Source organism: Delphinus delphis, chromosome 13 (genome assembly GCF_949987515.2).
Source record: "Delphinus delphis chromosome 13, mDelDel1.2, whole genome shotgun sequence".
In the NCBI taxonomy this organism is placed as follows: Eukaryota; Metazoa; Chordata; class Mammalia; order Artiodactyla; family Delphinidae; genus Delphinus; species Delphinus delphis.
Window position 1 is genome coordinate 29,429,091 of NC_082695.1, and position 27,777 is coordinate 29,456,867.

General features: G+C 46.2%; 3 protein-coding genes and 1 long non-coding RNA gene across 6 annotated transcripts in view; 1 reads left to right on the forward strand and 3 right to left on the reverse strand.

Annotated features, from left to right (window-relative positions):
- Positions 1 to 499, reverse strand: part of VAPA (VAMP associated protein A) — a 37,346-nt gene extending 36,847 nt beyond the window's left edge. Inside the window, exon 1 of one of the 3 annotated variants that reach the window (XM_060028665.1) lies at positions 149 to 495. In XM_060028665.1, the coding sequence (XP_059884648.1) occupies positions 149 to 227 (79 nt within the window). In that variant the 5' untranslated portion in view covers positions 228 to 495. Of the gene's footprint in view, positions 1 to 148 lie in introns of all 3 variants that reach the window. The other 2 variants (XM_060028664.1, XM_060028663.1) reach the window with 2 other exon arrangements.
- A 2,382-nt stretch (positions 500 to 2,881) lies between these two features.
- On the forward strand, positions 2,882 to 10,331 carry LOC132436570 (uncharacterized). Its single transcript, XR_009521812.1, has 3 exons — positions 2,882 to 3,081; positions 3,307 to 3,395; positions 10,209 to 10,331. It is a non-coding gene; the product is annotated as an uncharacterized lncRNA (long non-coding RNA).
- A 4,319-nt stretch (positions 10,332 to 14,650) lies between these two features.
- Positions 14,651 to 16,068, reverse strand: TXNDC2 (thioredoxin domain containing 2). Its single transcript, XM_060029495.1, has 2 exons — positions 15,996 to 16,068; positions 14,651 to 15,708 (listed from the first exon to the last, which is right to left on the reverse strand). Exons 1-2 carry the CDS (start codon positions 16,066 to 16,068, stop codon positions 14,651 to 14,653), a joined length of 1,131 nt encoding a protein of 376 aa, XP_059885478.1.
- Positions 16,069 to 21,388: 5,320 nt separating this feature from the next.
- The window catches only part of RAB31 (RAB31, member RAS oncogene family), a 112,122-nt gene continuing 105,733 nt past the window's right edge, over positions 21,389 to 27,777 (reverse strand). Inside the window, exon 7 of the mRNA XM_060028666.1 lies at positions 21,389 to 24,728. Coding sequence (XP_059884649.1) covers positions 24,634 to 24,728 — 95 coding nt within the window. The 3' untranslated portion in view covers positions 21,389 to 24,633. The remainder of the gene's footprint in view (positions 24,729 to 27,777) is intronic.

Below are 27,777 nucleotides of genomic sequence, written 5' to 3' on the forward strand. Positions count from 1 at the left end.
GCGGCGGGCGCGCCGGGCGGGAGGAGGCAAGGGAGCGCGCACCCCCGCGGGCGGGGCCGAGCGCGGGCGGCGGGGGAGGGGGCCCACCGGGCGCGGCCGCCACCTCCCGCCCGCCCGTCCGCCCCTCCCGCCGGCCGCCCCTGCCCACCTTTAAACTTGAGGTCTGTGGGCGGGTCGAGGACCAGGATCTGCTCATGCTTCGCCATGGCCCCGGAGGCGGACGCCATCGGAGACAGCGCAGAGCGGGGGCGCGCCCGCGGCGGGTCGCTGGCTGCGGGCGGGGGGCGGCGGCGGCGGCGGCTGCGGCGCGGCTCGGCCCGACTTGACGCGGGGCCAGCGCTCGGCTCCCGAACCCCACGCCCGCCGCTCTGTCGCCGGCTCGCTGGGCCGCCCGCCCGTCCGCAGCTCCGGGTCTCACAACTGACTCAACCCCACACCAGCCGCCGCGGCCACGCGCACTGCGATCCTCGGCGCCCCACGTGACGCCTCTGCGTGCCTACGTGCGCGCCCCGGCTGCTGCGAGGCCTCGCGCCCGGCCCGCCCTCCTTACCGCCCCGCGCGGCCGGCTGCTGCGCCTGCGCACCCCCGGCCCGCGGCGCTCCGAGCCCAGCCTAGCTGTCAAGGGAGCGGGTGTCGACGGGGCGGAGCTCAGCTCTGGGGCACGGATGCGGCGCGCACGGCGGGCGAAAAGGCGCAATCCTCGGTCCCGTTTAGCCGTAGTTAGGGTTGCGAGACTGGAGAACCCGCTACGGCAGCGAATTACCATCTCCCAAGCGGGAATGCCTAATAGCAGGAGGAGCGGTCAGGCTTTGTTGACTACAACTCCCAGCATGCTCCGCGTGGGGCGGGGCCTCCGCCGGAGCTGGTCCCCTGTGGTGCTGCGCGGTGCTTGCTGGGAGTTGTAGTACCGGCTGTGAGCGGGCGGGAAGGAGAAGGGTCGACTGAGGTGGGGCGCGCCAACACTCATGTTGGTTCCCAGCGGGTGTCTCGTTTGCGCTAAAAGTCTGGAGACTGACCCGAGGTTCACCTGATTAGAAATATAGAAGATGCCTTGTGGAAAACATGCGTGGATCTGTCAGCGTGCTCCCTAATTCTACCCATCCCTCCGTCGGCAGAACTAAATTCTATGGCTCTCCAGTCCAAGCTCTCCTCCTTCCTGAATTGTCTCCAGTAATGCAAAAGCCGAAGAGGAAACACGCCTCCTTTAAGAAGCAGACGCGTAGTTGGGGATCTGACGAGGCACACGTTATCAAACTGGAAATAAAAGTCAAAATCTACAACGTTTGTTGCCGTATCTGTTCTTCAGTTTTGACTGATAGTGATAAGCCCAAACCAAAACAGTGTCACGTTCACATGTTGGCAACGAATTCCAGCTGCAGCATTTACGGTAGCCTGTAGTAAACTGAGTCGAAGGAGAAAAATCCCAACAGCAAAGTTGCTGACCAATCTTTAACGGATTGCCAGGGTAATAGGGGACAAGAACGTGAAAAAAATGAATGTGCCGTAAATAAACCGTTACAGTGCTGCTCAAATTCAAATCCCTAGGAAGCACCACGAAACAAAGGACAAATTGATGCTGCTGCCATGAAGGAACAGCCCAGTGGGTCTAGAAAACAAATGAGACAAATGGAACCATGGCCTAGGCGCGGGCACAAAGTCTACGTTCTCACAGCAGTCCAGCCATCGGACCCCAGCTGGGAATAGCTCTCCAGAACAGCCAACCTAGCATTCGTACCAGACTGTGCCAAAGGAGAGCAATGGAAGACCTCGGAGGATGGGAGCTTGGAATAATTCGCCTATTACTATTTTAGAGCACAGCATACCCTCATTCAATAGTGCACTATTTAAGTGGTTTGTGCTTTGGTATTAATACCTTTCTTCTAACAATTCCAAGAACTTTACAAACAACACAGCTACTCGGGACAACCTTATAACAGTTAGCAAGTGTTACTTTTGTTGTTAAATATGGAAATGAAAACACAGGTGAGAGCGTCTTATGTCAGTAAATAGAGGGGGGAGGAAGGTGGGGGAGGGAAGTCGCACAATTTTCTACTCTGCATTTTTGCTCTTCCCAAAGCCACGAAAAATGACACCCAAAAGTCATTAAGGCAACAATTTTAAATGTAATTGACATCTGTTGTTTGGAATGGAGAAACAGGGGCCCAATGTTCATTGCTCTTTTTACATTGATTGATGTGACTACGTAAAGATCCCTTAATAAGTTATTAGCAAAAAATATACTCAAGCATATACTCTCTAACTCCCAAGTTTTCATGAGTCTAAGAGGTATGAAGTCCTTGAATATTACTTCAGCCTACTTGAATCATGAATAATTTTCACCTTTGCACAGATTATCTCTTATGCGTTTGGCAATAATAATAATAATTAAAAAAACCCACCAATCTCCAGTACAAATGGTAACAAAGTACGACTACCTTCTTCTCCATAGTTAAATATGTTAACCTTTACTCTAGAGGTGGTCTATAATTATGAATTTGTTTATGATCAATCCTCTGCGTAATTCAACTCAGTAAACATTTAAATGAGCGTACCTTCAGCAGACATTCAGGCAGAAGGATACAGAGTACAGGCTGGGTTCAAGCACCATTTTCTGCTATGTGGTCATAGCAACTTACTTCACCTCTCTGTGCCTGTTGTACATTTGTAAATTTGGAAGGATAACGAAACCTACAACCGAGGTTTGTTGTGAGAATTAAATGAGTTAATACACACAAAGAGCTTAGAATAGTGCCTCGTTCCAGCACTGTTACCTTATCATTGTTAAATGTTAAATGATTGCTGTGCCTGGCATGTGATGGGTGATTCAGTGGTGAGCCAGTAAACATGGTCTCTGCCCTTACAGGCTTACATCCAAGCAAGAGAGACAAACGTGAAATAGCTCCTTTGCAAGTAGGATTCTGTTCTTGGAATAAGTTCGACCAGTGAGTTACACTCCTGGGACATTTAAAAGTGAGACGGAGGCCGGCTTTCTTCCCCTGTCTGTTTTCTGCCGAGGCAGCCTGGAAGCTTTCTGCAGCAGCGTTCCAGCACCCAGTCACTAACTTCCTGTATCCAGAGGCGGTAAGTTGTTTCAGGGTCAGCAGGAGCAGCGACTCCTGCTTGAGTGCAGCTTCCAGATCCCTGGGTCAGAGGTAGGGCGTGCAGCATGGGAGGGAGCAGCTGCCCTGTGGAGCGGCTCGGTCTGGCCCTGGGAGTCATTCCTGGAAAGCCCATCCCTCCTCCCCTCCCCAGACCGTGTAAGCACCTAATTCCCCCTGTTGCGTTGCTTCCTGCCTGTGATAATAGAGGGCTGCGGAGAAGGAGGCGTCAGGGAAGCCAGGAGCGGGCCAAGAAGGAGGTCAGTGGTGTAGCAATCTGCTCAGCGGTCCTGTAAGGTGAGGACGGGGAGCCATCCACCCCACGGAGTAAAAGGGGGACGCTGGGGCTGCAACGGGAACGAAACACAGTCACTGCACACCGTGGGCTCTTTCTAAAACATACAGATTGGTAGAGAGTGACAACCACCTGAAACATGCAGGAGGTCGGGAAGCATGACAGGGATGCAGTGCTCATGGAAGTGTGGTACGATGGGGGTGCTTGTTGTAGCCTATTTGTCAGACTTCCCTGAGAAATAGAGATTCCAAGAGCAGGCAGGTGGAAGCTTCAGCAGATAAAATCAAGGCTGGAAGAAGAGTTAGAAAAAAACTTAGCCCGGGACTTTTTCTTTGTGTGACTATGTAAAGCAGTTAAAACTATAAGAGGAATAATCTTTGTTTATGAAAAATCATTTGAAGAATGTTTTCTCAATTAATCTGTTATTCTGTAAAAGCAATGTGTGGTTATTGTAACAAGTGACACAACCCAAAGGCATATGAATAAAAAGCTTCCTCCTATACCTCCCAATTTTCACTCCACTTGGAGTGACCAATGCTAACTGCCTGGGTTGTGTACCACTCCTGAACTTTATCCATAGTTACGAAAACATAGCTGTTTGGGTTTTGCGTTTCTTCATAAGAATTCTTGTAAAATATGTAAAACCATATGCAGTTGCTTTATTCACCTGACAGTATATTATGGATATCAGGTCAATTGGCAAAGATCTAACTCAGTCTTTTAATAGCTGAATCCATAGATTAGATTACCCTACTATGGTACCATTTGTTCCCTTATTGATGAACGTGTAAATTGATCTAGACTTTTATCACAACAAACAGCACTGCAATAAACGTCCTTATACACGCATCCTTATCATAGGATGCTTTTATTTCTGCAGGGAGATGCCCAGTGATGGGACCACTAGATCAAGGCTATTTCCTATTTCGATATATATTGCACACATTTTATCCAAAGGGTTGCAGCCGTTCCCACTTCCATCAGGAGTCCATCTCCTGTAGCCTCACCAAGTGAGGCTCTTCACACCAGCAACTGAAGGAGGGGCGTGTATAAGTATCCTTGGATTGTTTGGGTCAATAGTTTTAGTCTCAAAAATTGTACACTTTCCTAAATCCATCCTTGTTCATTGAATGTACCTTCTCCTCCTGCTTATTCCATTTTCTTTCTCTAGATTACAAAGATCAGAGCACCTGTAAAGCACCAGCTTCTCTGCAGTTAATAATGTGTTTCTCCCACAAATACAGTTATTCCTAAAGGAAACCAACCAAGAAGAAATCCAAGGATGCCTATGAGCAATAAATCCACATCTGACCTTATCTGACCCCTTCTAGTCTCTGAACCTATCAAAACCTGGAGTAGACACTGGGTGGAGAGCACAGATTTGCTCATCAGCAGACTGGAATCCAGGCTTCATCACTTTTTGCCCTGTCATGCAATTAAACTCATGACCTTATCTATAAAATGGCGACAGTCCAACTGCTATTTAATATTGCTCATGAGTACAAAGTGTTCAGCATGGTGCTCGGCAAATAGTAAGCTTTTACTAAATGATTGTTGTATGATAGATCCCACAATCTGATATCCCCTTTGAAATATCAGCCATACGTTTATATAAGTCGTTGGACATTTAAATCCACAACCAAATGTTATCTTCTTAATGAGATACTTCATAAACAAAAGAGAGTTTTCTAGGGTTTTCTGAAAATAATGAGCCTTGGTTTCTTTGTATTCATTTATTCCAACTGTTAATTGATGTCTTGTTTGGGACAAAGTGCTCTATCGCACAGGCTCGGGCAGACACAAAGGAAACCAATACTTGATTTCGGTACTGAAGAGGTTGATGGTCTAAATGGACTTAAGCAAGCATCATCCAATGCGTGACGTGCGTTACGAGTAGGAGCTGAAAAAAATTAACTCTGGGAGAGCTAGGAAGTGCTTCAAATATATCTGACCACTTCAAGATCATGGCATTTTTTTCTGGCCAGGTAAACACACACACACACACACACTTACCTTTCTAAGATTTTCTACTAGAACGTTTAATTTATTTTCCTAAAGCGTTTTTGTTTTTTCTTAAGAACAAAAAAGTTGGAAGCATGGATAAGCAAAATATGGTATACACATACAACAGAATATTACTCAGCTTTGAAAAGGAAATTCTAACACGTGCTACAATGCAAATGAATCTTGAAGACATTATGCTAAGTGAAAGAGGCCAGACACAAAAGAACAAATACTATATGATTCTTGGGAATCCCTGGCACTCCAGTGGTTAGGACTCGGTGCTTTCACTGCCGAGGGCCGGGGTTCAATCCCTGGTCAGGAAACTAAGATCCCACAAGCCGTGTGGCCAAAAAAAAAAAAAAAAAAAGCAAATACTGTATGATTCCATTTACTGTAATATATGAGGGACCTAAAGTAGTCAAATTCACAGAGACAGAAAGTAGGATGGTGGTGGCCAGGGGCTGGGGGAGGGGGAGGGGGAGTTAGTGTTTAATGGGTGCAGGGTTTCATCTGAGAAGGTGAAGAAAGTTCTGAAGGTGATGATGATGACGGTGGCACAGCAATGTCAATGTACTTAATGCCACTGAACTGTGCACTTAAAAATGGTTAAAATGGTAATTTTCGTGTTAGGCATATTTTACCCCAATAAAATAAAAGAATAAAAGTAAAATAAAATAAAAGAATAAAAGTAAAATAAAATAAAAGAATAAAAGTATTGGTTCTGTTTAGCACACATGGTTAATCATTTCCATCTGTAACAGTGTTCTGGTTGTCTGCTGTCTCAAGGGCTCTTTTTCCCTCACTTCTCCTGGCCATTTTAAACAATATTGGGGATCTGAGCTTAGGCTCACTCCAATCTGGGTTCAATTCCTGGCCTTTCACTTCTAAGGGGATAAACAACCAGTTACCTCCCAGGGTTGTTGTGAAAATTAAATGAGGTGATACTTGTAAATGGTTGAGCACAATACCTGGCACTCGTAAGTGCCCAGTAAATGTCACCATTGCTGTTATTAATTTCATAATTGCTCATTCTTAGGCAGGCATGAATGTCCCTTTTTGGCTCCCTTTTTAGAGGTTATATAGCTTGGGATAACTAGAATCATAACTTTATCTAAAGAAAATAATAAATCAAAAAAAATTGAACTGTCACCACTGGAGACTCAATAGCACAATCTGGCAGAGTTACTCCCAAAGGAATTCTCTTTAGTCCTCCTGTTGAACTTTGTGCTGTTGCCTAAGTCTGGACTATATCTCATCAGCATATTAAGTTCCTAGTCATGAGATTAAAAATAGGACTATGAATGCATTTGGGGGGGGGGTCACCTTTTAATGCAGATATAAATAAGGACCTGTAGTCCTCAAGGAGTGGTTTATGCCTATAGCCCGAATGAAGGCTGGGTGACCCCAGGATTAAGTACAAACCCAGCCTAGCGGGGCCTGAGCAGCCACCAATCAGGAACCTGAAAAGTTCATTCTAAACGTGGATGTGATGCGTTCACTCACCACAACCAGAGCACCTGCGAGGTGGGTGGGGACCCTAGAGTCACGGTTCATTCAAGTCAGTGTGGAGGTATGGCCGGACCCCACTGACCCCCATGGACTCTCTCACCTGGAGAGTTTGTACCATGAAACATGTACACCAAGTTCATAGCACAACGTGATAGAGGAAGCATCCAACACTGTAAATGTCCTTAGCAGTTTACTTGGTACCATGGCTCTAGCCATTGTCTATTTGTCATAGGTTTATTAGCAGTTGAAGCCAAGTACGTAGATTTAATTTTAGTCCAATGCAATTACATGGCTATATCATGGACACTCACTGAGCTGCTTCCTCAGATGGAGGATCTCTTTGGAATTAAAAGGCTCTGAGACAGATGCAAACTATTATATATAGAATGGATAAACAAGATCCTACTCTATAGCACAGGGAGCTATATTCAATATTCTATGATATACCATAATGGAAAAGAATATTTTAAAAAAGAATGTATATATATGTATAACTGAATCACTTTGCTGTACAGCAGAAATTAACACAACATTGTAAATCAACTATATTTCAATTTTTTAAAAAAGGCTCTGAGGAATTTAATTTATCCTAGCCTCAGTGGTTCACAAGATTTTACTTCCTTACAGATGTGATTTTAAAAAACTACTGGAACCCTTGAAAACACACATGCATGGCTTATCTTTTTCACACGCTATTTACTTCCCCCCACCTCCCTTTAAGTGACTGACCCCCAGGGCTGGAGCCTGCTGGCAAAGACACGTGACACACATATCCAGGCTCCACCGCAGCAGCCATCCCCTGCTCTGGCCGGTTTCACCTTCAGGACAAGCGAGAGTCAGCAAGCAGGCTGAGCCGTCAGCCAGGATGCTTCTTCCCCTTTGTCCTGGCCCAGGTGATTTGACAAGCTCAGACAAATAAAACGAACACGTGGCAAACGGGATATACTTATTCCTATTTTTAATCTGGCCGAAGATCAAGAGAATCATGAATTTTGAAGGACTGTCAAGCTAAAGAATGGAAATGAAATCACAATTCAGATGCGAGCTATGGATTTTAACGTGAATGACTCGTCCTTTAAGTTTCTGCAGTTCCGTATAAAGTACAGCCTGGATAATGTGTGGTTTATCACTCATGCATCTTACTAGTTTGGTTCAGTTTCAGAAGAAATACATTAAGGTGTGATTAGACTATGCCTGCCCAGACGACCTAGTAATCGTGGAAATGAGTACATAAATTCCAGAATTTATATTTACATATAAATTACTGCATGTTAGCTGTGTAGTAAAGGATGCTTTGTCCCTGATTGTACATTCTCTTTTATGAAACTATGCGATGACAGTTACACACTCATGGCCCAGGAAAATGACTGTCAGGTGGATGTGTGGCCATAAGCGGCCAACTGTAAGGCACCCTTAAGCCAGGACTCTGAGGTGAGGAAAGGCTGAGGGGCACACACAGGTGGCATTTCAGATCTCCGGTATCCATGTCAGCTGAGACTGGCCCAACAACCCTAGGAAAGTCTGGGTACCTCCTTCTCCGCATTGTATAGTGACCTGAGTCAATGGCCAGAGGTCCCTCTGGGCAGTCCTGAGGGAATCGCACAGTGTTTCTTTCCTTCCTCCTGGGGACTTAGCCATCTCTTCCACCAGTGGATTCTGGACTGAGCACAGGAACGTGGCTTTTTATTGGGGCAGCTCCCCTCGGCTAACTGCTCCTCTGTTCCCGCACGTACCCTTTCACCCATCCAGGGTGAAGTCCCAGAAATGCCTTCTGTTCAAACACCACCTTGCAATCTCCTATTTTCCTATAGCCTTGTCTGCCTTCCAATGAATGTGTCAATGAACATTTATAGGTCATCTTTCCGAATGGATAAAGAAGATGTGGTACATATATACAATGGAACACTACTCAGCCATAAAAAAGAATAAAATAATGTCATTTGCAGCAACATGGATGGACCTAGAGATTATCATACTAAATGAAGTAAGTCAGACAGAGAAAGACAAACTCCATATGATATCACTTATATGTGGAATCTAAAATATGACACAAATGAACTTATCTACGAAACAGACTCTCAGACATAGAGAACAAACGTGTTGTTGCCAAGGGGGAGGGGAGGGGAGGGAGGGAAGGGTTGGGAGTTTGGGATTAGCAGATGCAAACTATTATATATACGATGGATAAATAACAATGTCCTACTGTATAGCACAGGGAACTATATTCGATATTCTGTGGTAAAGCATAATGGAAAAGAATATACATACATATATATATATGTAAACTATGCTTTGTCTTTAATCAAGGGACAGCAAAGACAGCAAACCCCATTACAGGATTAAACATTTTGTATTTCAGATGGACTTTTTGGCCACCCATCCTATTACTTAATTTAGAGTGAGATTGGTAAACATAATCTAGTTACAGCCATCCAGTTTCTCAAACTTTCATAAGCAATACAGTTTCAGATTTCTGGTGTAGCCCCATGACCTACTTAAGAAATCATAAGTGTAAGTGCAATAGCTAGGGCAGCACTCAAATGCCAAGATCTTGTCCACCCTGACTACGGCCCTTGAACCCAGGGTGACCCACCTCTGCACCATACCTGTGCCCCACTCACCCCTGGTTGTCCCAGGTGACAACCTCCTCCACTTCCCATCCCTTGCCCCGTCATCTTCCCTGAGCGCATCTTGTTCCCATGTCCGGTAACCAGGTTCTGACTTTTTTACCCACAGATCACCCTTATGGCTTCAGAAACTTCTGCAGTCCCCTCCCGGTTTCTTGGGTCTCATCTTCACTGCTTCATTTTCAGCTTGTTGGCATCCTCTGCTGCCTGAGATGAGAGACCTCTGCTTGCCCTTGACCTTCAGGAACTCTCCATGCCCCTGCTGGTCAGCTCAACTCTTCCCTCCTGGAGAGGGGACGTTTGGTTGTGTTTCACTTGAATTGTTGGAAAGGCATCGAATCTCCATCCAAGAGAATAAACAAGGGTTATCAAGATCTCACATTTAAGCAAGTCAATGAGGTAGAGAAGAATCCTGAGAATTAGAAATCAATTTATTAATTTTAATTAGAAACAGAGGAGTTTTTGGTACCCCATGTACCTGTAAACAGTTTTCCCAGAGGACGGCCTGTGGTTTCCAAATATTCACCTCATTCGAAACAGTTTCTCTGTCAGTTCTGAATAGAGCTCATTTCTGACGTATGCACCCATCTTTCTGCCTTCAACCTGAATATCAACTATAAACATGTTTAGTGTCTGAACCACACATAATAAATCTTGGCCCCTTTCTTTTTACAGCACACAAGGAAAGAATCGGTACCATGGATGGGGCTTGAAGAGGAGACACAACGGCTGCTGGTCTGCAACATATACATCTACCCATTTTATTCTAGCATTTTTACATCTATAGACATATATGAATGTAGCAATCCAAAATAAAGTGGGATTATAATTTGGCTTTGTAAATGCTTTTTTAAAAACCTCAGATGCAAAAGCAGAGATTATTTGAAAGTAATCATCTTTATCATACGAGTGATTTCGCCCTCAGAGGGAGAGATCAAATTATTTAAGGGGATGGACACGGGGAGGAGCTCACTCAAATCCACTAATGTTGAATCGTTTCACTGAGAGGCTGCTCCAGTTCCAGTCATTTGTTTGTCCGTGAGAGCATGACAACACACTATAGGCTGGCCCTTGTTAACTGGCATGATTTAAAGGAAATCTTCTTTAAAGCCGTGAGGCGGCTAGCCTCTTCTGACATTTCTGCACTGAGAATCATTAGCTGACTGGTGACTTCCTCCAAGTTGTCCTAATGTCCCTGAAAGATATTGATCTATGAGTCATTAGACCTGCATTTAGCTTTGCCTTTCAAAGACCATAGGGCACGGAGAGAGAAGCAGCCCTTCTGTCCACCCTCCTCAAGCCCCACCAGTAAGTGGTCTCCGAAGGCCGGAGACCCCCCGGGGTGCTTAGTGAAAGCAGCAATCAAGTCCACAGACACCTTCGATGCCAGAACGACCCTGCTCCTCTCCGAGCTTCCCACGCCAGGTCTCACTCTTGCTTGAAGTCGCCATCTTAACCTAAAAGAAGATGACTCAACATGTGAGCATAAAAGCACTACACTTCCTATCAACAGGCGACAGAATGATCACATTGTATTTCAGTTTTCACAATTCACCTTCTTCCGTGTCAGTCACTGCCTTTTTACCAACCTTAACTTCAATGTGTACCGCTTTCCATTTTTTCATATTCACGTCAATCATTTTTTTCCATTCTAGAATTTGAAAAAATCCTGATTTTCCTAAACCATGAGGCTTTACCTGGATCCCTGCTACGCTGATCCCAGTGTGTGTCATTGTTGCCCTGGTTGACACTTTTTACCATGGGTGTTGAAGGATCTCCTGATTAAAGAGTCACTATTATTTCAGAATTTGCAGCCATCTTCTCCTTGTACTTTTTGGTTTATTTTGTTTTTTAGTTAACTTCTATCTCCATAGAATGTACCATTTCACAGTTCCCTTGCAAGATTTAAAAACCTGCACCAGATCACAATGGAATTCTCTAAGCAACAATATACCACATCTTTTCCATATTTGCTAAGTATAATTTATTTGAACATTTCTGCCTCAAAAAGACAAACGTGTTGAGAATCCAAGGAACAGTCTGTATAGATCCCCACTATGAAATCAAATTGCTCATACAGAAAAATAAATTTCTAAAGCATCACTTAGACCCCAAAACTGTCTTACCTTGTTCATATCCTTTGCACCTTTCTGAGTATCTAGTTGCTAAGTGTTTCATGCTGTCTTTGGATTCATATTCCGTATGCCATCTTTGGCGAAACTCAAGCGTTACCATAAGATAACTTGTCATTTGAATAAGGCACGGAGTGTATTGATTTCTAAGTCCTATAGATACAGACTTAAGGAAATCAGACTGGATTACAATGAAATGAGAAGGGGTGTTTGAAAGGCACTGGGTAAGTGCACAGCATCTTCTTATGAGGTTGGGAATTGATTGACGCTGACCACATTCTTGGTGTAGCCCTTGGTCCAAGGCAGTGTGTCCAACATCATCGCCATCCCCTGCAGCAGACACACGAGTCTGCCCAGCACCTCTTCCCTCCTCCCCCTGCCCCCGTGGTCCTGCTTAGCTTTGATGCTTTCATGGCACTGACCCAGGCCTGCAAGGTCTCCCCCAAGTACTCAGGATGGTACAGGGATTGGCATATGACTAGACAGTCAAAGTCTTCCCAGGGACTTTGATTTATTAGGAAACAGGCTCACTTTTTATCTGTGTTCACAAGCCAGCGAAGCAAGTGATGCTAAAATCAACACGAGCAGCAGAGCCAAGAGGTGGAGAACATCAGGTCCTGATGCTGTTGTTTGAACACTCACACCCACCTGAAGCAGTTTGTCCCCCTAGAATCTCCACTTTCAAGATCCAGTACTCCCTCCATTTTTGCTGGAGCAGGTTTGAGTTGGGTTTCCGTCACTTGCCACCAAAAAGCGAATATATCACCTACCCCCACGACACCCAAGATCACCAAGGCAGTTCATCTCCAAAAGAAGAACTGCTACTGATTTAGTCTCTATGACCATCTGTCCTGGAAAGCCGGGAAGGCCCAGAGTGCACAACTGGAACACAGAACCAGAGCATCCGTGACCTTGGGCCAGCGTGCTCACTCCCCTTTGCTTTGTCCTTCCAAATTTTGTATTTCCCAGCAGTTTCTAAGCAACTGGGGTCTCCAAAGTACTCTATTAATTGTTTGTTTGTTTTTCTTCTATTATCAGTAAGCGGAAAAAAATAGAATGAAAGAAAAAATATGCATACAGAGAGAGCCAATGACAACACTTTATGCTTTTTATTCCACTTTCAAATAAAATAGGGATCATCCTGTTCTTCGTATTTGGACCTTTTTATTCTCTTGTTTCCATTTTTCATTTCTGAGTGAATTTGGAAGAGCAGAGTCCTGCTTTCCTGGTCCCCATATGCCTTATAAGCATTGACTGGGGGAAGGAAGGCCCTCCGTCTAGCCAGACCCTTAGGAGGCATGTAACCCAGACCCCACAGCCTGCTCCAGGAGGACTCTGGCCTGTAGCCCTTGTTAAAGCAACTAAACAAGGAGCCCATTAGACAGAAGTGGCTCCAGGGCTTTGGTGGCCTCTGCAAGCCAACCAAAACCAAAGCCTGAGATGCCTCAAGGGTAAGAAATTGAAACCTGAGGATCACAGCCAACCAGGCTTCAGGCTGCAGCAGTCCAACCATTTCCTTGCTTTGCTTCCCCACCTTCTCCGTGTCAGTCTTTCCCCAGCTCTTGTCGGCTGAGCCCCCCAACCATTAACGGTTTGGCGCTGCCCAACTGGAATCAGTTTTTTGTTTGTTTTCTTTTGTTTTGTTTTGTTTTTGCAGTAGGCGGGCTTCTCCCGTTGCGGAGCACAGGCTCCGGACGCGCAGGCTCAGTGGCCATGGCTCACGGGCCCAGCCGCTCCGCGGCATGCGGGATCCTCCCAGACCGGGGCACAAACCCGTGTCCCCTGCATCGGCAGGCAGACTCTCAACCACTGCGCCACCAGGGAAGCCCTCAAATTCTTTAAAACATTCTAGATCAGCAGAAGATAAGACAGTGGCTGACAGGGAATGGGGGGAAATGCAGAGTTGTCGTTCAGTGGGTATAAAATTAGTTATCCAGGATGAATACGTTCTAGAGATTCTCTGGACAGCATAGTGTCTGTAGTTAATACGCTATAGTACACTTAAAATGTGGTAAGAGGGTAGATCTCATGCAAAGTGTTCTTAACACACACACACCAAGGAAAGGGACACACAGGGAAAGTTGTGGAAACAGGTGATGGGTAGGTTTATTACCTCAATGGTGGTGATGGTATCACGTGTGTATGCATATGTCCAAACTCACCAAATTGTATATATTAAATATATGCATATATGCGCAATATATATGTGTATACACACACACACTCTGAGACACCTGAGAACAGGTATCAGAAACCCAGTTACCGGGATGACAAAGCAGGAACTCTGCTACTAGGTTGCTGATGTCATAATGGCACCAAGGATCACACTAATGTAAACTTGAACCATAAATCTCTTGGTCTGAGAAAACCAGAAGCTTTGAGCTTTTTTGTGAGCCTGGATCAGTAGAAAGAAGCCTGAACTTGAAATCTGGAAACATGGCCTTGGTCTCAGCTCTGATACCAAAGAATCCCCTAGATGTTTGTGGAGCCCGTGACATTTCCCGAGGCCTCCATAGCACTTCCCGCACATGAAGGAGGTTAGACGTATGTGAATCCTTCAAATTCTTTACTTTCTTATCAGATATCCCAAAGGTATGTGAACATCAGAAATTTCCACTCATCATTAAAACATGTCCTTCTACAGAAAAACTGTCTAAATTTCCAGCGTTGCCACTAGGATTACACGAGCTGAATTTTCAAGAGTGAGTGAAAAAAAAAAATCAAGATTAAAAAATAGGGGACAACTGGACTTCCAATATCTCCACCAAAGGAAATTCTAATATCAACACTGTCCCATCAACAAGAACACAGTCACAATAGGCGTTAGGGCTTTGACTGCTTTTCGGAAAGGGTTGAGCTACTGTTTCTGATGCACATGCAGGTGCCACTTGGACACACACTTTTGTTACCCCTCATCTTTTTTTGTAAATAAAAAATCACAAGCTGTGAACAGCCGGCTGTTCCTAATGCTTCTGGAACACACGATCACTTTAATGCTGTAATGAATGTCTCGAGTTTTTCCTTAAGGGCACCAGAAAATTCGCCCACCTTTTCTTCTTTTTTATAAAACTGAAAGGTTGGGACGCAAACGATATTGCAGTCTTTCGCCAGCCCCTCACACTCATCAGCGTCCACTTCCAGGAACACCACATCCTTGTGCTTCATGGACAGGGACCGGAAAAGGGGCTTGATTGACCTGCAAGGCCTGCACCACATGGCCGAGAAGTCCACAGCCACCAGTCTCTCCCCAGCTTCCTTCAGCGCCACCTCGAAGTCTTCCTTGTTCAGGATCACCTTCACCAGGTCCTCCTCCAGGACCTCCATGGCTTCATCTGCTGACTGCAGGTTGCCTTCTATTGGCTGGATGGTGTCTTCTAAGGACTTGGGGGTGTCACCCTCCTTGGGCAGAACGGTTTCGGCTGAGGACTTGGGGGCATCACCCTCCTTGGGCAGAACGGTTTTGGCTGAGAACTTTAGGGTGTCACACAGCTTGGATAGAATGGCTGAGAGCTTGTGGGTGTGGCCCTGCCCGGGCAAAATGAATTTTGCTGGAAAATTGGGGGTATTGCCCTGCTTGGGCGAGGTATTTTTTTCTGAGGAATTGGGGATGTCAGCCTGCTTGCACAGGATGGTTTTGAGTGGGGAACTGGGGGTGTCACCCTTCTTTGGTGAAATGATTTCGGCTGGGGAGTTGGGGGTGTCAGCCTGCTTGGGTGGAATGATTTTGGCTGGGAAATTGAGAATGTCACCCTCTTTTGGTGGGATGGTTTCTTCTGGGAAATTGAGGGTGTCAGCCTGATCGGGCAGAACGGTTTGGGTTGGGGAATTGGGGGTGTCAGCCTGCTTGGGGGGGATAGTTTGGGCTGGGGAGCTGAGGGTGTCACTGCCCTGCTCAGGTGGGAGTGTGTCCATGGCCTGTAGGACTTCAGACCGCTCCGCAGGTGTGTGTTGAACGTTGCTGACCTCATGGACAAAGGCCTCCCGGGTGTGTGCTGGGACCAGGAGTGTCACATGGCTGGATAGAACCTGTAATGATGGACTTTCTGAAGAAAAGGGTAAAAAAATAAAAATGCCAAAGAAGAAACAAAATAATTCTGATCATCTACTCCAAGGAAGACGGGTGTCATTCTCAGAGCTCGTGAATGTAGTCTTATAACAGATGTATTCATTTGCATAATCACATTCAGCAGAAGGCCAAGCAGCATGCGATTACATGTAATCTTCATGGAGGTTTTTTGTTTAACTACAACTTTGTCTGCTTAGTGCGACACTGCAGCCAACCCCCTTAGCGCATAGGTTCCCCTTCCCTCCCCCTTACCTGTAGCTTCACCTTCATTCATGTCTGCCTGATTGACTGGCCTCATTTCCGGTTCTTCCGGGGCTCCAGCTTCATCACTTTCCATTTCCGGTCCTTGTCGCAACCCACCCCTACTTCACAGATGCCTCACAGTGCCAGCGAGGGCATCCCCTGCAACCTTTTCCAACTGAACGTCATACAAGGAGTAACAACTTGTATCCGGGTGGTGCTCACAGCCGGTTTGCCCTCTTTGTTCTCACAAGGGTCCTCCTTGACAGTTTCATGACAGCCTGGGTTTGGGGGCTGCTCTGTGCGTGAGGCTGTGCCCAGTACCTGAAATGAATTCACAGCCATTATTTCCTACGACACAACACACCACTGAGGTAAGTCCCATTATGATCCCCACTTTACAAGTGAGAAAACTGAGTCTTAGAGAAGTTATGTGACCCGCTCAAGGTCTCAGAGCTCATGGGGGGGCAGGTTCCGAGCCCATACTCGGAACACTGGGCTGGGCTGGGCTGCTTGCCGGATGCCCTGGCCGGGGTGGGTAACTTGAGATCACCTCTCCTGCCCTCTCCCTCTAGGATCCCCAGCTCCTGCTTTCTCTTTATGACTCACCCACCGTAACCATCAACATCCTCTTAACCATGTTACCCTCTTCTGCAAAGTCCTGCGTGCTGGTCAGATGTCCGGTTTGGACACCGGGAAGGGAGATTATGACACAGAGGGGTTCCCTAACTGAGAAGAGGCAGAAGTGAAAACATCACCCCCACCCGTGTAGACCAAGAACCAAGAGAACAGTACCTGTGTCCCATCTCCAGGTAGAAACCTCAGCACGGACACAGATCAGCTGTGTTCAGAGGAAAGCTGGAAGCAGGGGAGGATTTGCCTCCTGCTCCATCTGGAAGACCAGGGAGGGCCCATGTCCACATGGCAGCATGGGTCACAGGCAGATTCTTGGGCCAGGGATCAGGAAGTCTTCACACCCTGGGGCGGGGCCGTGAGTGTTCTAAGACCAGAGAACCAGTAGAAGCTCAAGGAAGAACAAAGAAGCCACAGTAGAGGTGGATCTGCGGTCAGAGGCAAGGAACAGAGGCACAGGCTCGAACAGTGGGTGACAGCACGGGGCCCCAGCCCTAGACAGGATCTACCGTCCTTAGCAGTTTCCAGTTCAGGGACCAGGCCAGACCAGCCACTTCACATGGGGACTCAGTAAGAGGTGGAGGGCCCAGGGACAGCTCATCCACACAGCCTTGTGCACCCGCATGTTATGGAGAGGGCAGGAATCAGGAAGACTGAGCTGCCCCCAGAATAAAACCATGTTCCTTAGACCGAAATTCCACAAATGGGCAGAGACTGAATTCCATGCCCCTTCTCCTCACCGTCCCTCCCAAAATCCCTCTGAGATCAGGCTCGTGGGGAAGAGTAGACGCCTTGTAGGAAAATTTTAAGGTCTCATTATATCTGCACATCTTAGTAAAAATCTGTGGAGGAAATCTGTGACCCCGTGACATTCATACTTGGGGATCTGAGTTGTGTTTTAGGTTCGGCAGGGTTTTTCCAATTATTTCTACTCTTGATTCTGAAATTCAGATGGATTCGAGGCAACTTGAAATATTGATGCTGCTGAATAACTTTCACTCAACTTGTCCTAAAACGTATTTTTTTACCTTCAGCACAAGCTCATTCCCAAATTGCTCATGAACGCTTATGTCAGTCGTGGTTCTGTCAGTGAAACAATCAGCTATTTTAGGCATAGAAAGATCTGTCTAATCAGAAAATAGCTGGAAAGGCTGCTTTTGGGTGAGGTGTCCAGGAATGATTCCCAGAAATAGGAACAATGCCGCAGAACTGGCCTGCCAGGGGGGCTGCGACCTCCTTTTGGAGGATAGCAAACACGCAGGGCAGGTGGTCAGGAGCAGGGGCCCCAGCCACTGGTGGCAGAGAAGGAGGCTAGGCCCAGATGAGAGGGATTTGTCACCATAGGTGACAGAGCTGGAATTTTATTTAATTTGCAATGGGTGTCCCAGAAAGTTTTGAGGAAACATGATCTGATATGCATTTTAGCAGATTCACTGTTACCATTTATTCAACCATAGATTTGAGGGCCAAAGACAGAATTCAAAGAGATCTGTTAAGAAACGATCGCATAGTTGAGAGAGAACATATTGAAAGTCTCAACTGGGACAGTGGAAAGAGGGTTCAGGGTTGGAGAAACTCCAGACATAGAATTTACACTGTTCGATAAATGCTTGAGAGGAGCTGAAACTGAATCTCGAACGTGGAGCCTGGGCAGCTGGGAGAAAGCAGTGCATGAGACACACAGGTAACAGGGGAACGGGGCCTGCGTGCCCAGAGGGGCATCGTACCTGAGGCAGGACATCCACCTGGCAGCTGGAGATCAAGGTCTGATCTCCGGAGAAACGTCAGGCCAGACCACCATGTGGAAGACAAACACCCAGAGGTGATAGTTGAAATCCTAAGATTGCAGGCGATCATTAGGAAGGGGTATCAATGGAGGAGGGTTAGGAGCACGGATTTGCAGGAAGCACCTGCATTTGAGCAGGTATGTGTAAAGGGGGAGGAGCCAGGAGAGCCTTGGAGCCCAGGCCAGAGGCCAGAGAAGGAGCATCAGGTGGTAAGTCAACAGCCTCCGGTGCCCTTGGGGAAGTGGGGGGAGTGAGAAGAAAGAGGGCAGTGGTGGGGCAATTAGGTACCTAAATTCAGGTGAGGAGTGAATAGAAGGTCACGGTTCTCCTTTAAGAATTCAATTAGTGTGAAGGAAAGACAGGGTAGCTTGATGGGGAAAAGGAGAAGTAGTTTATCAAACCTAGTGACAATTTATGCATATGTGTAAGTGAACAAGAGGAGAAAACAGTGCAGAGGGAATTTTAAGATGGAAGCAAAAAAAAAAAAAAGCTTGGGACATACTTTAGAAGTGAGTTGGGATCCTTTTCTGAAGGAGCAAAAAAGGAGAGAATAGGTACAAATCCGGAGAAAACTCAAGGTAAAGGAGAGCAGAGAACACTAGCCACGCTTGGGTGATCCGGGCCCACTTGGGGACAGGGTTTGGGGACTGGGTTCTCTGAAGGAATTCAGTGCCTCGGGCCCTGTAAAGTCAGACTTGTCAGACGCTGATCCAGAAGCCATTTCAAAAAGCCAGTGAAGAACTTGAGTCCCGGCTGAATGATGGGGTCAATGTCAAAGTCAGGGACAAGGAAAAGATACACGAAGCAGTCTGAGCAGTGGGTGGAGGGTCAGCACACCCGCAGCTGGGATCAGGTAATAGTTGAGTGAAATCTCGTTAATCGTGATTCAGCTCTGCCAGCCTGAGCTGCTTAACCCTTGGGTCCCCGGCCAGCACCTCCTCTTGAGATGCAAGAGTGGTAGCCTGGCCTCAGCATGGTGGGGGGCTGTCCTGCTCCCCAATTAAGCAGACCTCAGAAGGCCAGCTGAACCCTCTGTGCTCCTCCTGCACAAGTGAGAACAATCGTGCATCCTTCTCAGATTCATGTTGTGGATAAAATGAGATACAGTTTGAAAGGATTTAGCTCATGGGAAGCATTCAGTGAATGTGGATTTCCTTTCCTTCATTCTTTTATTTTTACAGTCCTTATAATGAGAGTAAAGAAAGGGGAAAATAGAAAGTCGTCAAAGGTACAAACTTCCAGTTAGAATATGAGTCCTGGGGATAGAATGGGCAGTGTGGTGATGATAATTAATAACACCATGTTGCATATTTGGACGTTGCTAAGACAGTAGATCTTAAAAGTTCTCAGCACAAGAAAAAAAAATTGTAACTATGTGAGGTGACAGATGTTAACTAGACTTATTGTGGGTGATCATTTCCCAAGATATACAAATATGGAGTCATTATTGTACATTTGAAACTGTTATGTGTTAATTATACTTTAATTTAAAAAGTTAAATTTGGGACTTCCCTGGTGGCACAGTGGTTAAAAATCCGCCTGCCAGTGCAGGGGACACAGGTTCAAGCCCTGGTCCGGAAAGATCTCACATGCCGCGGAGCAACTAAGCCCGTGCCACAACTACTGAGCCTGTGCTCTAGAGCCTGCGAGCCACAACTAGTGAGTCCGCGTGCCACAACTACCGAAGCCCGTGCGCCTAGAGCCCATGCTCCGCAACAAGAGAAGCCACCACAATAAGAAGCCCGCGCACTTCAATGAAGAGTAGCCCCCGCTCACTGCAACTAGAGAAAGCCCGCATGCAGCACTGAAGACCCGACACAGCCAAAAATTAAAAAAAGTTTATTAACAAAAAAAAGTTAATTTTTTTTTTTCTTTTCTTTCCCTGTGGTACGCGGGCCTCTCACTGCTGTGGCCTCTCCCGTTGTGGAGCGCAGGCTCAGCAGCCGTGGCTCACGGGCCCAGCCGCTCCGCGGCATGTGGGATCCTCCCAGACCGGGGCACGAACCCGTGTCCCCGGCATCGGCAGGCGGACTCTCAACCACTGTGCCACCAGGGAAGCCCCAAAAGTTAAATTTTTTAATTAAAAAAGACAGGAGAAGATAACAGAAGCTAGCATTTGACTTCTTCCTCTCTTACCAGTCCATGGTCGTAGGCGACTTACTAACCTCCTGGGCCTCGGTTTGCTCATCTGTAGAATGGAGAGGATAATAGTATCTGCCTGATAAAGGGGGTTGTGAAAATAGAATGAGGTCATAGGATGCAAAACACCTGGGACAGTAGCTAGAGCAAAGCAGGTTGCTAAATTCGTGTTTGCTCTTGTTTACGAGCACCTGCTCCGTGCCGGGACCAAAAGAGGTACTTTCTGTCCAGTGAAACCCGTAAAGCCCACTCAGGAGGCACTGAGGGTGTTGACGTCTGTGTTCACAGGGCCCTCCCGGCTGCCCGGAGCCCCCATGGGCAGCGCTCTTCACACACACGTTCTCCTTGAATCCTGAGGACACACGCCTGCAGGGTAGGTGCTACAGCTTTATTTGGTGGCTATCATACCTTGTACGACACCTTGGGGGCCGATGTTTTCAGAATTCGGAATTTTGTTTGGCGTTTATAACAGTAATATGGTGCATCTATTATAGAACATGCAGCAGAGTCAGGGATCGAATCCTACAAGCAAACGGCAGGAATTCTGCAACCGAATATGCAGACGTTCCCCCCTCACCCCCGCCTGGTTGGATAAGTAGCTATAAATAGCATCACATCAGTTCAGGTCTGGTCTTACGGCCAAATGAGTCCGTATCAAACTTAAGAAAAAGTCCCTTCCAAAGCTTTTGGGATTCCAGAATTGTGGATGGGTGCATATGAATTATTTTCTGCATTTTATATGTGAGGAAACTGAAGCTTAGAGAGATTGACCTTCCAAACCCTCCCACAGCCAGCAAGTTACTTAAAACAATTATTCATCCGAACATTATAATAAGAAAAGGACAAAGTTGGTAAAAGTTAAAAGATTTATTAGTATGAATCAGTGTGTGTTAAACCAAAAATAACAGATACAATTGGACGATGTGGAGGGCAATGCTTTACTACAGAATATAAGGTGGAAAGGTCCTAATGTCTGCAGCAGCGTCTTCTATACATGAGAACTGGGTCCAGCCCAGACAGAAGCCCTTTACAAAAACACGAGAAAGGGAGCAGTTTACACAACTGAGCGGTGACAATGGATCACTGGGTCTGGTTTCATGGTTAAACCAGAACCTAATAGGTCTGAATGAGGCTTGGAGTCCTTTTACTTATGAGCCCACTCTTTCTTCAAGTTGCAATGAGCATGGCAGAGCAGGGAGAAGCAGGGCCCCTGAGGGGAGCCAGTTTCAGCCATCAGAGGCCACGTTCCTTGATCTCACGGGGCATACTTTGGTCACCCGAGCCTCCCTCGGTCCTCGGTGGGTCCCAGCCCTTTGCTTGGCTAAATGTTGGCTTTAGGTCTTCAGCCGTCTATGGTTTGGTTTGCAAGGGAAGTCATCTTTAGCGCCCCGATGTACCACTTTCCACTATGAAAATGGCAGGTCTATTATGTGCGTAGGTAGAATGTTTGCATGACCCCACTGCCATTTTAGAGATTCCCACCGGGAAATAATCCCTCTGAGAGCCCGTGCCTGCGTTACATGACACAGAGGCACGAGCCAGACTCAGCCAGTGAAATGGATCACATGTCGGCATAACAAATAGGAAATCATATTTACACATATACACACGTGTACCGCACAGGAGAGGAAGGAAAACAGAGGAAAAGAGCACATTTGGGGAAACTGGGCAAAGAATGCTGCTTGACATTTTGGAGCAACAGTCATTTCCAGGCCTTTACATGATATTGCGTGGTTATAGTTCAAAGATTAGAACAGCCAGAAAGTACTCTCAAGGCAAAACAAAGGAAGATCTGAAAGCCTCCTTGCGGACAAGGCTCGAGCACCTATCTTCAGGGAAGACGCCGTGTTCCTGTGAACGTGTGTGTGCCCAAGTGCCATCTACTCTTTCTACCAATTGCTCCAAGGACTGACTATAGACACATTGTCCCCTGATGGCGTGAATAGTTAAGGCCATACAGGAAGGCAAAAGAGTGGTTCCCACCCTTGTGGGCTTCTGGGTGGGTACCCACCTTGTGGGTGGGTAGCCTGCTGGTTAAGACCGGCTGTTTTATGCAAGATGCGAGCACCGAAGACTTGCTGGGCTGCGTACCTCCTTAGCTAGGCAACCTTGTCTAGAGACAAGCCCAGGTCCTCGGGGACAGCTGGATGATGAAAGATTCCAAAATAAGCCTACATTACACCTGGAATTAGGTCATTTGAATTTGCAACCCACATTTTTTTTAAGAGGCAAGATAATCGCTTGGCCTGCAAGCAGAATCACAGTAGCCCATAATAATGACAAGGTGAAGAAAACCCTAAAAATCCCTGCAGAGGCCCTGCCAAGACGTCCACGTGCCAACTGCTAACAGTATTTGAGGAACCCGTCTGAGAGAGCTACGAGGCACTCTTGAACCAAAAGTAAGTGTTTCCAGCGTTCGTGTCCTAAGATTGTCAAGTTACTCTTGCAAGCTGGATGAAGCGGTAAGAACATCAAACTGACAACACGTTCTCGAGTTTAAAAACCCTAAATCTGAGATTTCGACCTGCTTTCTTGACTGCAGTCCACGTGAAGAAGTGTGAACTCGGCCCTGGTCTCTCAAGGACTCTCGCTTTTTTGGGTGGCAGACTCAGCGTCCCCGCCCATCCAGGGCTCAGGGGCAGAGCCTGGCAGGACTCAAGCACGGCTACTGAAAGTTCCAGGGTTTTACTCAGCTTATGATCTCTTCCCTGATTTTTACACTGTAGGTTTCCAATTAATGTTTGTTGAGCCTTGAAGGTACCAGCTGGCCCTGAGGCCATACTGCGTGATCAACCCCATCTCACCCCCCAAAAGGGCACCAATCTGCATATCCTCCCAGAATCACCTCCCAACATGAGCCCTCGGAGGAAACCAACTGCTTCTTGATCCCAGGTTTCTATGAAAGTTAGAATGGAAACAGGATTTGAATTTTCAATGGGGATGGCTTTTCCTCCTTTCCATGCCTTCTTCCCTTTTCCTTCCATTGGATTCAGACATCTTTAATTAATTGAGCGGACAGGAAACCTGAAAAGGGAGCGTTCACTGAAGTTTGTTCTCAGCCAACTGGCATTCCAGGGTTGGCCCTCTGGTTAGCCTTAATACCCACACCCCCAAAGCTTGGCATCTTCTTAAAGACTTTCTCTGATTTTGCAGTTTTGGGGTGTCTAGAATCTTAATGTGCTGGTACTTCCTCTGGCTGGCTTTCCTGTAACCTATTGTTCATTGATATTATTCGAAGTTTGCCCTACAATTTAGATTCAAACATCCTCCAGGTAATTTGTTCCCCGGATATGACACTATGACAAACTCTCTTAGTAAAATAATACTCTGTGTGAAACTTCCCTAAGAGAGTGGGAATTTATTACTGTGGAGGTGATGCAAACCAGGTGGTCTCTGGAATAATATTTATACCCTGCGTTTGTCACAGTTTACATTACACAGTAGTGACTCCAATGACTTCCAAACCAGGCCTCCAAATCCCAGAATGACATGATATATTGTAGTCAGATTTGGTTGGTTGGTTTATATGACCAAAACTTAGAAAAATGTTCATCAAGTAAACGTCACAGATGTAGATAAAACTTCCTAATACATCTTTCTCCACTTTCATAACAGCGCAAGTCTATAGCAGATGGTCCAATTACACTCCACTGAAAGGGAAATTCCATGAACCTTTCAGTGGAGGTTGGTTGAGTAATTAAGGCAATGGCACTGAAGAAGTTCCTGAAATTTGGTTAGAAACATAGGAAATCAGAGTGGAACACCAGTTTAGAATCGCACACACATAAGCCAGTAAGACTTTTGTACAAATTTAAGAATATTTTGAGGCTTTTAACAAAAAACTCAACTATAATTAATACCTAAATCCATTCCCTCCGAGTGAATTCCACGCACCAAAGGCCCTTTCCTGGCAGTGTGGTGGTTTTTCCCAGAGTTTTGTAGAATCCTTTTCCAGGGATGTTCCCTGCCCCGTTCCCTGCGGGTCTCACCTCCCTCTGAGCCAGGGGCCAGGCCACCGAGGGTGGGAGGCCCCCGCAGCAGCGCAGCAGCGCACGGGGAGGGGAGCTCCGGCCTCTTCAAGCACAGGGGACCCCAGCCCCAGGTCAGCAGCACCGCCGGCCGGCCTGCGAAGTTGGCTTCAGTTTGATTGTTCCGTTGTTTCCGTTTTCATGGGGATCCAACGGTGGGATCTGGCGACCTGGAAGGAATGGAGGCCAAGGTTGAATTCCTGTTCCCAGCCAACCCCACCCCGCTTCCACTTCTCCAGTCATGTGCGGGTCGCACATGAGGCAGAGGGGCTGTGGTACTAGCTCGTTCCCCCTCTCCCTCAGCTGTGTGAAGTCAAGCTCAAGCACGGAAAGTTAAGGAAAAGGAAAAGCAGCTTTCTGATAATAAGTATTTCCCCGGAGGTGGAAGCCCTGCTCCAGAGCCGGCATCCCTCTTCTCTGCACAAACAGCGGCCATTGGTTCCTCCCAGCCTTCCCCCCGCATCCACCATCGGAATGAGCCCCTTCTCAGCTCCTAGTGAGGCCTCATCTTTGTGCTTCTAAAAACAGACCTGGCTTGGGAATTGTGATGGTCCCAGTAACATTACGTATTAACACTGAGCTCCCGTCCCTCATCCTGCCAACGCACTTAGAGCATTAACTGGAAAGCCTTTGGAGACATTCTTCACAGGAAACAGTATCTTAAGTGTCATTCACAAGTAATCTTGTCTTAATTTAGAGAATTAGCTGAGAGTCTCTGCTAACAAATCCAAAGTAAAAATTAAACAGGTAGTGGAGGGGGATAGGGTGTCGTAGTTAAAGAGTATGTGTTTTGTTTTTTGTGGGGTTTTTTTTTTTTTTTGGAGATGATAAAGAAATCCTAAAGCTGTGCTGACGGATGCACATAAAAAACACTGAATTGTACCTTTTGGTGAAATGTATAGTATGTGAATTTTGTCTCAATAAAGCTGTCTTCTAAAAAGGGAATGGAATATGGAAATAACAAACATTTGTGCAGAACCTCACAGTTAAAAGATTTTCACAGGCACATCTTCACTGGGTCCTGTGAAGCTGTGAAATGACTGTTATCATCACCATTTTCCTATTAACTGGAGAACTTAGGCTACACCTGAAGGTCAATACCAAGGGGCACAGGTGACTCTGATTATAACCTACATCTTGACTTTCTGATGGATCCCAAAGCCTGTGTCCCTCCCACTCCACCACGATAGCTCTTGATGCTACTTTTCTAACCCCCATGGAAAAGGCATGAAACACGAGCTCTGAAACAGGGATTTAAAAAAATCAGCTAATTAGGGCATCAGTTACTAGGTAACCAGTAATTAGAGATGGAAGGGAAATTAGTTCCAAGACAAAGCCCTTCCATGCAAGTGGATGCCCTAAGGACCATAAAGAGAGTCAAAACGCCCTGGAAGAGGTGCATTTTCACAAGGGTGGAAATCGTCAGTTTCACAGGTACTAATGCCTTGTGTAGGTTGGGTGGTATGGCCACTCATCGAAGCTCAAGCATAAAGATTAAGGCCACTGGCAATTACCCAAAATTCAGAATTCGTGGTAGAGCTCTTATCCGCTTACGGGGCAGACATGAAGGCTGGAGGGATTTCTGCAGCTACTGCTTCTGCCAATTTGTGTCCTCCACAAAGCTGTACAAAGCTTCCGCAGGCCATTCTCCACAAACAGTTCTGTCCTAATCCAGAAGCAAGTATGTACTTCCCTGTCCTGGACACGCTGTGTCTGTTTTATTAGTCATAAGAAAAGGGAAGGAAACAAAATGCCTCTCCTACTTTGTCAATCTTAAGTGATAAATAGAGGGGAAAGTTCCCAGTGACTACCAGTACTCTGATATATTTAGGTCAGATCTTCCCGCTCAAGTGTTCCATACCCCTCCAGAGAAAGTGATGTGTTGTGGAGGGATGGTAGTGTCAAGTTATAGCATTACTGGTGTTATTTATTTCTTTGTTTGAAGTATAGTTGATTTACAATCTTGTGTTAACTTCTGCTGTACAGCAAAGTGATGCAGTCATACATACATATATATACATTCTTTTCCATATTCTTTCCCATTATGGTTTATCGCTGGATATTGAATATAGGTCCCTGTGCTGTACAGTAGGACCTTGTTGTTTATCCACCCTATATATAATAGTTTGCCTCTGCTCATCCCAAACTCCCAGTCCTTCCCCCTCCCTCCCCCCAACCCCTTGGCAACCACAAGTCTGTTCTCTCCATCTGTGAGTCTGTTTCGTAGATAAGTTCATTTGTGTCATATTTTAGATTCCACATACAATTACTTAAGTTGTTTAAATTAACATTTCGGGTGCCTCCTGTGAGTGTTAGCAGCTGTAATAGGGGCTTTTGCATCTGCAATATTTTGGGACAAAATTATAACTCTGACCGGTGCATGCCGCTGCCCTAGTTAACTAGTCAAGTACTGTTTACCGATTAGTTTTGACTACATCAAGATCAGTATCCTACACTCCCATCAACCTCATGGTATTCTTAAGTTGTTAACTCTAAAGTTAGCAAAATAGCATTAAGCGGTATGCCCTCCTCTATGTGACCGATTCTACACACCAAGTGTCATAAAATTTCCTAAGTTTTTTCCTAGGAAAAGTACCTCAAATATAGAAAAAGCTCATCCAGAAGATTGAAGTCACAAAAGTGGAGTGAAGAGCTAGAAAGGGCAATGCCGGAGCAGCCCATCCCATCCCATCAGCACCTCCTTTGTCCCCATTCCTCCTCCTCTTCCCTGGCCCTCACTTCTCTCCTCAGCAGACGGTCAGGGGGACAAGGTCTGGGAGCAAGATTAGGTAACACTCGAGGCAGCCCCCCGAGGAGACGCCCCTCTAATTTGTTTTAAACTGTGAGCACCGTTTCTGAATCAGTGTCGAACCCGGCTTCTGAGAGGAGCCGGGTTCTGTTTATCTTCAGAATATCCCAAATCTCACTGAATAGAACAAAATATTTCTGCGAGACAGAATGACTGCCGTTTGTTTACATATTTGGGTTCCATGTAAAATTTTGAGAAAAGAGCTGTTCTGCTAAAAAAAAAAAAAAAACATTAAAAACCGCTGATCCACAGCTCGGTGCTTTGTGACCGCCCAGAGGGGTGGGATAGGGAGGGTGGGAGGGAGGCAGACGCAAGAGGGAGGAGACATGGGAACATATGTATATGTATAACTGATTCACTTTGTTATGAAGCAGAAACTAACACACCATTGTAAAGCAATTATACTCCAA

Excerpts from the sequence above, each read along its gene's own strand:
- TXNDC2 (XM_060029495.1), bottom strand. The coding sequence starts at position 16,068 with ATGGAAAGTGATGAAGCTGGAGCCCCGGAAGAACCGGAAATGAGGCCA. Across the intron at positions 15,709-15,995 it reads TCAGGCAGACATGAATGAAG|AAAGTCCATCATTACAGGTT; the intron begins GTGAAGCTACAG and ends CCTTTTCTTCAG.